Here is a 12,404-nt window from a genome sequence, read left to right on the forward strand (position 1 = left end):
TAACATTTAGAAACATATTTTTACGTGAAAAACCCTGTCCACTAAGGTAAGTTTATTTTAAACCATAATTATAACACTTTAAAAAAATCCAAAAATTATATATTTTTTCTAACACATTTCATTAACATTAATTTAAATTAATGTTAAATATGTGAGGTGTTTTTTTAATTTTTTATGATGTGTTTGGGGAGGGGGTTCTCATTCATAATAATGAGAACTCATACTTACGGAGTTCCCATTATTATGAATGAGAATACTGTACCTTCATTGGCTGTCCAGTGCCACATGACTCCAGCTCCTCCCTCTGCATCTCCAAGACATGAACGTGCTGCGAAGTGCAGGAAGAGAGGGCCCCAGACCGGTATCGCTGGAGGGCGCAGGAGCAACAGGCAGATGCGGTTCTTTTTTCTTATTTACAGGCGAACGCCCGCGGGAAGCCCAGCACCGCGATTTCAGGCCCAGTGTCAATCAACTTTGCCAGAGCTGCTGTTTTCATTGTCATCGCTGGAGCTAACACCCTCGCACAGCTGAATGTGCTTTTAGCAGCAGGAAGAACCCGCCATGAAGGGATCATCAGCAACTTTTGGGTAATTTGCTTTTTGATTTCTACTGGCTCTGTGTAAGTCAGTGGAACTGTTTGGAGCTTTCTAGAGTTATTTACAGTTGGTGAGGGGACAGAGAGTGGTGTTACAAGTGGAGAAGGCCTTGCTTCTGACTTCAAGAGTTCTAATCAGATCACTTGCTCCCAAAAATGGGTGCACCCATTGTTAGCCCTCTTGGCCTGCAATATAATGGAGAGATGGAGTAGAGGTAGCATAGAAGAGGAAAAGCTGCTCCGTGCAAGTTCACTGTCCGCTACTGTATAAGAGAGGTGACAAATGCTCTTTATGCTTGTTATGTCTTTAGATGCTCTGATAATGACTCCACGAGGCAATGTATTGCACTTGAACTGTAGTGATCTTAGTCCATTTAATGTAACTCCAGAGTGAGGATCACACATGGTGGCCTACCTTTTATACAAGGCATACCTGTATAGGTAACCTAAAAGTCTCCCATTGCAGTGTCCTCTGATGGCACACCTTAGTGCCCATACAGCTGGTGTACAAGTTTCCCATAGTAGTGCCTTCTGGTGGCACATCATATGTAATAGTACAAGCAGTAAACATGTTTGGATACATGACATCACTCTCCCCCCAAGTCCTTAGTGCAAATCGCCTTCATGTATTGACTGTGCTCTGGGCTTAACTCTATCTGGTTGACCCTTTGAGGGTCGTTTCCATCTTGGGTGAGTAGGTGGTGTTTCGTTGGCAGTAGAGGTACTGGTGGTTTCTGATTGTGCGTCCATGACCACTCCATTCTCTCCCCCCACATATGGATTATGCCGATGGCTCATTACATTCATATACATTCAAGTCCAATTTGCATTTACATCATTACATTTGTGGTACACTTGTGAGGCAAGTACAATTGACTGGTGAGGTACATACTTGGGATCAGTACTGGTGTCAGCACCAGTGCGTGAGGACAAACTAGTACCAGAACTGTTGGATGGTGTCCAGGTAGTCTGGTGGCGGCGCAGTGCCAGTGCTGGCAGTGGGAAGCCGGTTGGCTCAAGTTGCCTGCTCTCGGGGCCTTTGCCGTTGCTCCTAGCTTATGTCTGTGACATCCCTGTCCTTTCCTTGTGCCCCGGGTCGCTGCTGCTCCCTGAGGAGCAGTCGCCTAGCAGTGCTCAGGGAACTGTCCGTAGCTCTGTGTCAATCGGCAATAATTTTGGCCTCCTGGCCTTGGACGCCCACAACTTGTCGAACTGTTTGATACTCATCAGGGACTGCCTGGCTCCCGTGTCTAGCCCCATTGATACTGGGATGCCATTGAGGAGCACTTTCATCAGTATCGGTGGCGTCCTGGTGTTTGAATTGTATATGTGCTCCACATGAACTCGCTGAACTTCAGCTTCCAGCGATTTCCCCCAGTGTCCATTTGGCCTCGTAGGGCTTACATCGGGCCCGTCCTCCTTGTACATCAACCTGGCTGCAGGCTTCCTGCACATACGTGCCAAGTGACCACTGACATTACAATTTCTGCAGGTATATTGCTGATACCTGCAAGCTCTGGCTGTCTGTTTGCCTCCACACCTCCAACATGAGCCGTTGTTGGAAACAAAAGGTCCATTACCAGTCGATCGTCTCTGATTGTATCTGTAACTGTCCTTAAACGCACCATTGACAGGTGTTGATAGCCCCATTACTGGCCGCACTGTCCCTTGCAATGGCATGAATCGCCATACAGCTAGCCATTTTCTCTGTTGAATTCCCCCTTTGTGTTCGACTACATGCTCGGGCATGTCCGATTGCCCCTGTCTGCCTGGAGAACTGTGTGCCGCGTTAACAATGTTGACTCCCTGTCCATTTGCTGCATTTAAACCAAGATTTTTGTCAAACATCATTCTGGTCTCTTCCTCCCCTGAGATAAATGTCTGGGCCATCAAATCTGCTGTTTCCAGGGTCAAGTTTTTGGTCTCAATCAGTTTCCTGAAAACCCCTGCGTGCCCTATGCCCTCAATAAAAAAGTCTCACAGCATCTCCGCTCTGCATGCATCTGGGAACTTACATAGGCTCGCCAGTCGCCGGAGGTCTGCCACGAAGTCTGGAACGCTTTGCCTTTCTCGCCGCCGGTACATGTAAAACCGGTGTCTCGCCATGTGCATGCTGCTCGCCGGTTTAAAGTGTTCCCCGATCCACTTACTGAGCTCTTCAAAAGTCTTGTCTGCCGGCTTTTCTGGTGCTAGAAGGTCCTTCATCAGGGAGTACGTCCTGGATCCACAAACCGTTGGGAGATGAGCCCTGCATTTGTCGGCTGAATCCTGTCCCAGCCATTCCTTAGTGACTAAACTTTGCTGTAGTCTCTCAATAAAATCGTCCCAATCATCACCAACACAGTACCTCTTGTCTGTGCTGCTAGTGGCCATGCTCGTGTGGTTTAAATCCCAGTTTCTCGTCGCCAATAATATGTCCTTACTATATAATACAAATGCACATGAGGCCCATACTAGAGAGAAGGTCACTCTGTGACCAGTAACCTTTATTAGCCAGCACTGAAGTGGAGAAGATGGGTAAAGCTTTCCCTTTTATACCTGAAAGTCCAGGTTAGGAGTGTCTCCCACAAGTTCACCACCTAGTGGTCAGTGTTCTCATGGTGTACAACTTAGATCAGTTTATACATGGATTACAATGACAGTTGAATACATGACAAAAGAGGTAGGTTTTTAGGAGAGTCTTGAAGGAGGAAAGAGAGGTAGAGAGGCGGAGAGGTTTAGGGAGGGAGTTCTGGAGCTTAGGGCCTAGTCAGCTGAAGGCAAGTATTGAGCAGTTATAATCAGGGAAGCTCAAGAGGACAGAATTTGAGGAGCGCAGATATCTTGGGGGGTTGTGAGGCTGAAGAAGATTGCAGAAATAGGAGGGGTGAGGCCATGGAGGGATTTGTAAGCAAGGAAGAGAATTTTGAAATCGAGGCGTTGCTTAACCGGGAGCCAACGTTGGTCAGCGAGCACAGGGGTGTTGGATGAGTGGGACTTGGTGCGAGTTAGGACATGGGCAGTCGAGTTTTAGATGATCTCAAGTTTCCAAGGCCCAATTTAGAGTGAGCCTTGGACCTCCTGGTTTGGGCACGCACTCTACCCCTACATCTCCACTTATCGAACTATGTACACTGGGCAAGTTTTATGTATTCACCGCCTGAGCAGTAATCTGGCAGAGTGGATCCCCCACCTTTTACATTCCAGGTTATCACCCTGGCAGCGAACATGAAACTGTACCCCCTTAGCTCTTTTAAACATGTTTCCCTGGCTATCAAAAGGAATCCTTTTTATCAACTATCTATTTCCTGTGGAATGAGAGCCGTTTTCTTCCAGTTTGTATCTGGGGAAGATAGAGCAACCTTTGTTTTTAACCTTGTTTTAAAATCATGAAGCCATAAACACAAAAATCTGCATCGTTATCACAGACTAAAATCTAGCCTTTTGGAAGTTTATAAAACAATATTACAGATAACAATCATATGTCTCTTGTTTAGGACTTTAGCTTTCGATGACATTGGCGCTGAAATCCCGAGAGATAGAGGCTCCCGGTTAAGCAATGCCTCGATTTCAAAATCTCTTTCTTGCTTACAAATCCCTCCATGGCCTCACCCCTCCCTATTTCTGAATTCTTCTTCAGCCTCACAACTCCCCAAAAAATCTGCGCTCCTCAAATTCTGCCCTCTTGAGCATCCCTGATTATAACTGCTCAACACGGACCCGGGAAGGCATCGCAAAAGCTGGTTTTCGGCACGCAATGCGCATGCTCCGAAAACCGATCTGTCAAGTTTTAGCTTGACCATATTTGCCCATTTCTTGCCCAGCGAATGTCCATAAAACTCTTGTGCCTGGTAAAGTCAGGCACTTAGCCTACTTTTGCCAGCGTAAGAGCTTTAAAACATAAAAAAACATATAAAAATAATATTTAAAAAACACATTTTAATGTTAACAATCTTGCCCACCAAGGTAAGTTTATTTTAAACCATAATTATAAAAACTTTTTTAAAAATCGGAATTTTTTTTTCTAAGACATTTATTAACTTTAATTTAAATTAATGTTAAATATGTGATGTTGTTTTTCTATTTTTTATTGGTATTTGGGTGTTTGGGAGACTGTTTCTCAATCATAATAATGAGAACTCCTACTTGCGGAGTTCCCATTATTATGAATGAGAAAATGCTTTATCTGGATTGACTGCCCAATACCACGTGACACAGTGCAGCTCTACGTCTATCCAGACGTGCACGCGCTCCGATACGCAGGGAGAGGAGGCCTCAGGACCGGTGTCTCTGGTGGGCGCAGCAGCAAAAGGTAAGTGCGTATGTATCCTTTCTCTAGAATTGAGTCGAATGCCCGCGGGAAGAAGAAACCGGGATTTCAAGGCCATAAGTATAAAGACACACAACCTACGTGTGCTTGTGCTGTTATTCTGTACTTCTTATGCAAGTGAGTTAACTGTTAAATTACATTGCACTTTGCATTACTCACACCTACCTAGCTTCTTCACACTTAGCTAATCTGTCTCCATTCTATCGGATTCTTCACACTTTCTTGCAAAATACATTTTACAACATTCTAAGATCTTTACACAGCATTCTAGAATCATATACCAAATCCTACTTTAAGTCCCTTAGCTTATAAAGTTTACAATATTGCATCAGAAAGTCTAACCAATCAACCACTTTCCATCAAGTTTGCGACTTCCAGTCAAACTTGTAGAAATGTTAGAGATTTTGGTCCCAAAGAGCTGGGTGCCCCCGCCTGTTACCAAGAATAGACAATGGCCCAGATTTTACGGGACCTATGACCACATGCACAGTGCATACACGGCAGTAAGTGCCCCGCAATTTCCGGGCTTCCACATGCACGAAAACCCGGAACTTGCAATCTGTCAAGTTTCTCCACATCCCCGGGAAATGGACATTTGCAGACGGAGTGTTGGGATATTTTCCCAACTACTGCCCAGCGAATGCCCGTGAAACTCTTACGCCTGGTAAAAGCAGGCGTTGGGCCTTCTTTTATCAGTCTAGGAGTTTTAATAATTTTTTTTTAATTTAACACTTGCCTTATGTAACAAAGTTAACAATAGTGTTGGATTTGCTGCAATTTTTCCTTCTCTGCTCTTCTCTGTTACAAGCATTGGCTACGAACAGGTGAAAAATCAAACATATACTATACTGTTTTCACTTCTGTTGACCAAATTCAACCTTTCAGCAGTCTTTGGATAACATATCCCATCACTCTGCCAGTAATAGTTACATATTAGAGGTTTTATAGAACCATTTCTTTCTCTTGTAGTTCAAAAAAAAATTCTGTTAGCAGACTTTGTTCCCTGTAATTCAGAAGCTATACCTTACAATTATCTGTCCTTAGCAGACATAAGATTAACAATGACCTTACTTGCAGTAATCTGTTTATTTGATTAAATATTGCCATGTGCACTCAGAATGGGTGAACAGAGATCAGAATTTTTGGAGACTAATGTGGCTGCTATATTATTCAAAATTAATTATTGATATGAAGCGCACTGATTTGCAAAATATTAAAAATACAACATTCCCAACAAACACAAAAAAACTATTCCAAGAAAGTCTGTAATCGGTCAGTTATCTTATGTAGGAATGACTTCTAAAGAAATGGAGCAATTTTAGATTGTTCACTTAACAAGGTCACCGTTTTTTGCTAATGTGTATTCGATAAGTTCAATCTACTCATTTGTGAAGCTTAATCCCAGCTGAGTAAAGACTGTCCCAGAATGCACCATCACCGCTCTAAGACAAAACTCCCAAAATGCACCATTGTCAATTTGTTCAAATAATCTTTGCACAACAACTCCCAAATTTCAGATTAAGGTTGTCCCCTTTCAGAGTCGAATGAACAACATTGGCCCAGAAATTGCTGGGCAAGTTGCTACGAGTTTACAGCACCCGCCAGTATTAATGCTTAAAAGGCCATCAATTCGTGGTGAGAAAGAGATATGCCATGAGTTGCGAATCACCACAAATTGCTGGATGACTTATGTCGCATGCCACTAGCATCGCAAAAAAACAAACTCGTCAGCAACTTCCTAGTGGTTTTTAAAACTTTATATATTTCTTTTTATTACTTTTTCTTTCTGCCTCTTTTCTCTCTCAATCCAATCTTTCCTTCCCTCTCTTTATTTCTCTTTCTGTATCTAATTCACCCTATTTTCTTCTCCATCATTCCTCTGTTTCTTTTGCTATCCTTAAATTGAATTGGTTAAGGAGATCGACTATTGGACCCAATGTTCAGGAGGTCCCAGATGCCCCGTTCACCTCGCCACGCTGTTATCAACTTGTGCTTCCAGCACCTTGCAGCGCAAAGCATAAAAAGACCTGAAGGAAGAGAAATAAAACCCAACTGACAGCGTCGCCATGGGGCAGCAATGCTACCACTAAGCCAAAAGCTCGCTCCACAATGCTATGTACCAAGAGACAAATTATACAAGAATAGAATTGACACTGTATACAGAAGGAAAAAAAACAAATGTTTTTGTGCTTCAGCTGATGTAAACATAATTAACAAGTTCCTATCAATTAAATAATTTATTTTGTCCTTCAAATAAGGCTGGGGTAATTTTCACCTTCACCACCTAGGTGGTAAACTGAAAGCTGTTTCCACGCCAATATAGAACCAGCCCAATTTTTATTTTCCATTGATTTCAGTGGAATGAACAGCAGGTGGGTGCTCCACTCCACCAGCTTAACACTCAGATTACGAAGGTGAACATTACCCCCCCCCCCCACCCTTGCTGTCTACTTTTTAATTCAAACCTTGTAATAGAAACCATAGAAAAGTATGAACAGAACCCTTTACGGGCTTGGCCAGCAGAAACCTCCTCTATGGCTACAACAGCCAGCAGACTGCTTAAATAAACAGTCGGAATATCTACTAGGTTGGGGCTCGTAGGTGAGTTGAGTAAAAGGTTTCTGTAAACGTTGGGGACTTTTACGTGAAGTGTGAAGTATTAAGGGAAGTTATTAGCAATAGCGCGCCATGTCTCAAGCATCTGAAATGATCTCCTTCCATTTAGCCTCAAAGCATTACATGCAGCCATTTCTTCCCACCTGAGTCTCTGGCGAAGATAGAAAGAAAGGGTCAATTGCTGGGTAGTTGTGGGAGGACTACATTATGAAAGAAACTTTTTTATGGCTACATAGCTGGATGGATTCTAATACAGGTCTTTGGATGGTGGTGCTATATGAAAAGGATTTGGATATAAGATGCCAGTATAACAAAATTGGGGTTTGCCCTGAAAGGTCATCAAGGGCTCTTCCCCTTAAAAGGGCATCTGTTGAGCCTTCTACCATGGATAAATGTAAAGTGATACATACTGCACCAGGAAACATGAACATGATGAAGGTGTATGCTTAAGAAAGAGTCTTTGATGTGATTATTGACAAATCATTGAAAGTTTCCAGTCAGTGATGTGAGGGATTGGCTATGTTTATTCATCAATTCTTCCATCTTTTTCAAGAGTAAAAAAATTGGGACCTATTTTCGTCTCACTCAAAACGGGGCGGCAGTAAGATGGAAATCGCATGTGAAACAGAACTCCTGACTTACCGCTGATTTGTCTGCCCATTCCGATTTTCAGCTGAGCTCGAATTAGGAGGTGGGAGTTGCAGCTGAAAACAGGCAGGGGGCTTAACGCATAAATGCAAGTCAGGGTAAAATGAGATTGTCAAGGATCCCAAAGCAATTCTTGTTTAATCTAAAAGAAAAAATGTAAACATGTTTCAAAATATGCCTGGTGCCACACTCTGGAAACCAGCACTGCTCTTTCTGCTGCAGTTTGATGAAACCAATCGTAATGCACCAGTCATTAAGCAGTTGAATATGGTAATTTACAGAGGCATCTGAACAGACCAAGTAGGTCCAGTCTTGACTGCATCACGCAGTGTCGTCAGCTTTGTAGTGCACAGTAAGATTGATATTCATCCCAGTTGCAAAACAGTTGTCATTTCCCTTATCATTATGCCTTATCTTTTTCCCTTTGCAGCATCAAGGCTTCCTGATCTACTCTGAATACTGCAACAATCACCCTAATGCTGTAGCCGAAATCATCAAAATCTTGAAGGTGCAAGACTATGCCTTATTTTTTGAGACTTGCCGCCTGCACCAGCACATGTTGAACCTCCCATTGGGTGCATTTCTGATAATGCCAGTGCAGAAGATCTGTAAATATCCCTTACAGCTGATGGAGCTGCAGAAGGCCACTGATCCCTGTTACAGGTAAGCACCAAAACAATAAGCAATTTGTTACCACAGCAGAGGGAATAATCCCATGCAATGAGTCACCATTCAGTCCAATAACTAGATTTTTAATTCTCTCTCCCAGTTTTATCTGTGATCATTTAAAGGTTTTCCTATTGTTTTGTTTATTTCACAACACTAGCTAAAACTTTTAAAAAGTAACAGTACAAAGATTTTTCATGATATTCTGCACAGTGGTTGTCTGATCTGGGCTTTACTGTCAAAGAGCTGCAGAGAGGGAAAATGGGAGAGATTGGCCTTAGGTCATTCTTCTTTGCCTCTAAGCAGTCGACTCAAAATTAGAAGTGGCAGAGATAGGTTACCAGTCCTCCAATTTGGGGACCTGAAGGCTAGCTGACCAATAAAGATTCTTTTTGATCAGTGGTATTAATTGTTACCTTAGTAATTGATTAGGAAACAAAAACAAACAGACTGCCATTCCATGCGCTCTTACCTTTGGAGTAAGGGATCGTCTCAGCCAGCTGGTTTCTCATCCAAATTCACGTGAAGTGATCCCAATCACCTGCATACACTCAACAAAACAACACTGGCATGTGTTTTGCTTTTTGGTCATCAATCAAGCAACAATTGATCAGTATCTTGAAACCAGTCTCAATACTAAACACAAAATGTGACTGTACAGCAAGATAATAGGAGTTGTCTTAAACTACCTCAGTTATTATCCCATCTACTAGTCAAAAGATCCAAATTTCAGGCTCAAACCAAGCAGAACTTGTCAAAGATATCAAATGGCTAAACATTGGCATTGGCTAAGACCTTTGCACTGAACAATGTATTTAAACATTAGCTCAGAGACTGGGAGCTGCATCTCCAATGCCACATCCCATGACAAAACAATGGTATCAACTTGCTATGGATGCACATCTGATATCAGGTTCAAATTATAATATTCTAAGGCTAGATTTTACAAGGGCTCAGCAGGCACATTGGGTGGCGGATCAGGTGGGAAAATGTTTTTTTCTGACATCTGGTCGGGTCCCCGCTGTCAAGCCACCGTCACGCTACTTTCCCAGATGTCGGATCTGTCAGGACAGAACAGACCCGACACGCAGTGACGGTGAAGGTAATTTGGATGATTAAGACCTTGTTAAAGGGCCATTAAAGACAATTTTCAGCTGCACTTACCATTTTACAATGTTGCCCATGGAGTCCACGCCATTCGGGGATCATGTCCTGGCCCTGGGGCAGCGGTGTGTATAAAATCGATACCCGACCGTGAGGAATACTCTCCTTCAGTTTGAGCTGGTCCCGAATTAGCACTTTCAGCTCCTCGTATGAATTGGTCATTGTTTTCTCTTGTGCAAGCAAGTCCCTGACGAGGTCATAGACTGCGGGCCCACAACTGGTCAACAGGATAGCTCTGCACTTATCTGCCAGTGTGGTCGGATCATTGCCTACTAGGTAATTTGCTACAAAATATTGGTCGAGCCGCTCCATAAAGACTTTCCAATCTTCACCACATGAGAACTTTTCTAATGCACCAACATTAGTCATTTTTGCATGAAAGTTCATAATCTCGCTGCCAGTTGTTAAGTCTTTAATACTCTTATGAATGATTCCACGAGGTCTAGTATTGTTCTTGAGCTGTTGTGACATTAGTCCCATTTATGGTAACTCCAGAGTGAGGCACAAGCATGGTGGGCAGCCTTTTAAACTGGACCTTGCACACCTATGCAGGTGACCCTCAGGTCTCCCACCGCAGTGCCCTCTGGTGGCACACCTTATGTGACTATACAGTTAATAAGTTAGTATACATGGTCTACATACATGACAAGGGGAACAAATGTAATATATCCAAGTTTGCTGATGATGCAAAGTTGGTGGGAATGTAAGTTGCGAGGAGGATGTAAAGAGACTTCAAGGGGATATAGGTAAACTAAGGGAGTGGGCAAGAACGTGGCAAATGTAAAATAGGCCCCTATTTTGCCCAGCGATTTTTCTGCCGTTGAAGGTCAGTTGAAAGTTTCCCCAATGTTGGGGTGTGGTGCCGACTACCAGCGCCAGAATGCTTGGCGCCATATATTCTGGCGCTGGTGGCACGCTAAAAAGCAGGTTACGTGCCCTTTTGGGCCCATTAAACCATTAAACCATTTGACCATTAAACCCACTTTCCGCAACAACGGTTTTTTTGAAACTGCGCACAGACACATGGAATACCGTTTGAAATATCCTTACCCACACTTACTGAAATCGACTGTGGCCCACTCCTGTCCCTGGCTGAAGATCCTCCATTCACAAATCTTCGCAAGATGGAGAATTATTTGCTTTCAGAAAGATATGTACTATCCCTTATACTTGGGTTAGATCATGGTGCTATGCTCCGAGGAAGAGTTGTCTAAACAATACGAAAGGAAATGAAATACGGATTTTTTTCCTCCATGAGTTTTGGGCATGATGTAAATTGCAGACTTTGAAGGGTTAATATGGATGTCTGTCTACATGGTTATACACGGCGGCGGTGTTACAATGATTCCGACAGTAAAGATCTAAAGTCAGAATGTATTTAAGATGATGAATTGGATATAGTGTCTGAGCAGATGATACGACAGGCAATGCCTAATAGTTTTAAACTCGTTCCGTTTGCAGCTTTGTGAATGCACTCAACGTCGGGACTGAAATTTACACTTGGGTCCAAAGCAAAATGATACAATTATGAGCAACGTCTCGAACTCACTTAGCAACTCGCATAAGTCACACAAAGTGTTTTCTGTTACCTGAACAGATCAGTGTTTTGTAACGGGAAAGGTAAGGGATTGGGTGTGCAGAGCTCCCCTGCTACAATCAATACTCCAATCTATTGAATGCAGCCTAATTTGCTTCACCTTCTGACCGACTATTTTTCAAAATATTTCGGTGAAATCTGTTGGGTGTTAAAAAGTCACATTCAAAAGTGCTTGTCAGCTGGTTTTATATTTTCACAATAGACCTTACTTGATATGTAGAAACTATCACAATTCAGAAGGAATCAAAAGTTGCATGTGCTCTGCTGTTGGATGAAGCCTCATATTCACGATCAGCTCTTATATCCAAAACAGATTGTTGCTGGTTTACTATAAATATATTAGTCTTTTTGCATAATTTTAATAGAGCAGAGCATGGATTACCTAAACTAAGCATCTATGTATCTATGTAACTAATTGATACATAGATACAAAATTGAGCCTTTTAAGAAAAATGCATGCGCAGATTCTTTTTCTGTGCATGCGCAGTGCATTTTAGGTGCACACTGTTAGCTCCGACCACCCCATATGGACTCCGATAGTGCCGGCGTTACATTTAGGTTTCGTTTACCGGAAACTACTATTTTGTTTTTTGGCGCTTACAGTGTTGAAAGAAACATGCATACAGATAAGTGGACACCATAATTTTGGATTGGGGAAAATAGGGGAGAAAAGTGAAGTTATCCACTTTGGTAGGAAAAATAGAAAAACAGAGTATTTTTTAAATGGTGAGAGATTGGGAAATGTTGTTCAGAAGGACCTAGGTGCCCTTGTACACGAATCAATGTAAGTTAACATGCAGGTACATCAT

The 12,404-nt window shown here is 42.6% G+C and overlaps 1 protein-coding gene across 1 annotated transcript in view; it reads left to right on the top strand.

Moving 5' to 3' along the window:
• LOC139266214 (uncharacterized) overlaps positions 1–12,404 on the top strand; it is a 200,672-nt gene that overhangs the window by 86,905 nt on the left and 101,363 nt on the right. The window contains exons 8-9 of the mRNA XM_070884045.1: positions 342–587; positions 8,599–8,831. Coding sequence (XP_070740146.1) covers positions 342–587; positions 8,599–8,831 — 479 coding nt within the window. The remainder of the gene's footprint in view (positions 1–341; positions 588–8,598; positions 8,832–12,404) is intronic.

The sequence above is a fragment of the Pristiophorus japonicus genome, chromosome 6, assembly GCF_044704955.1.
Source record: "Pristiophorus japonicus isolate sPriJap1 chromosome 6, sPriJap1.hap1, whole genome shotgun sequence".
Classification (NCBI taxonomy): Eukaryota; Metazoa; Chordata; class Chondrichthyes; family Pristiophoridae; genus Pristiophorus; species Pristiophorus japonicus.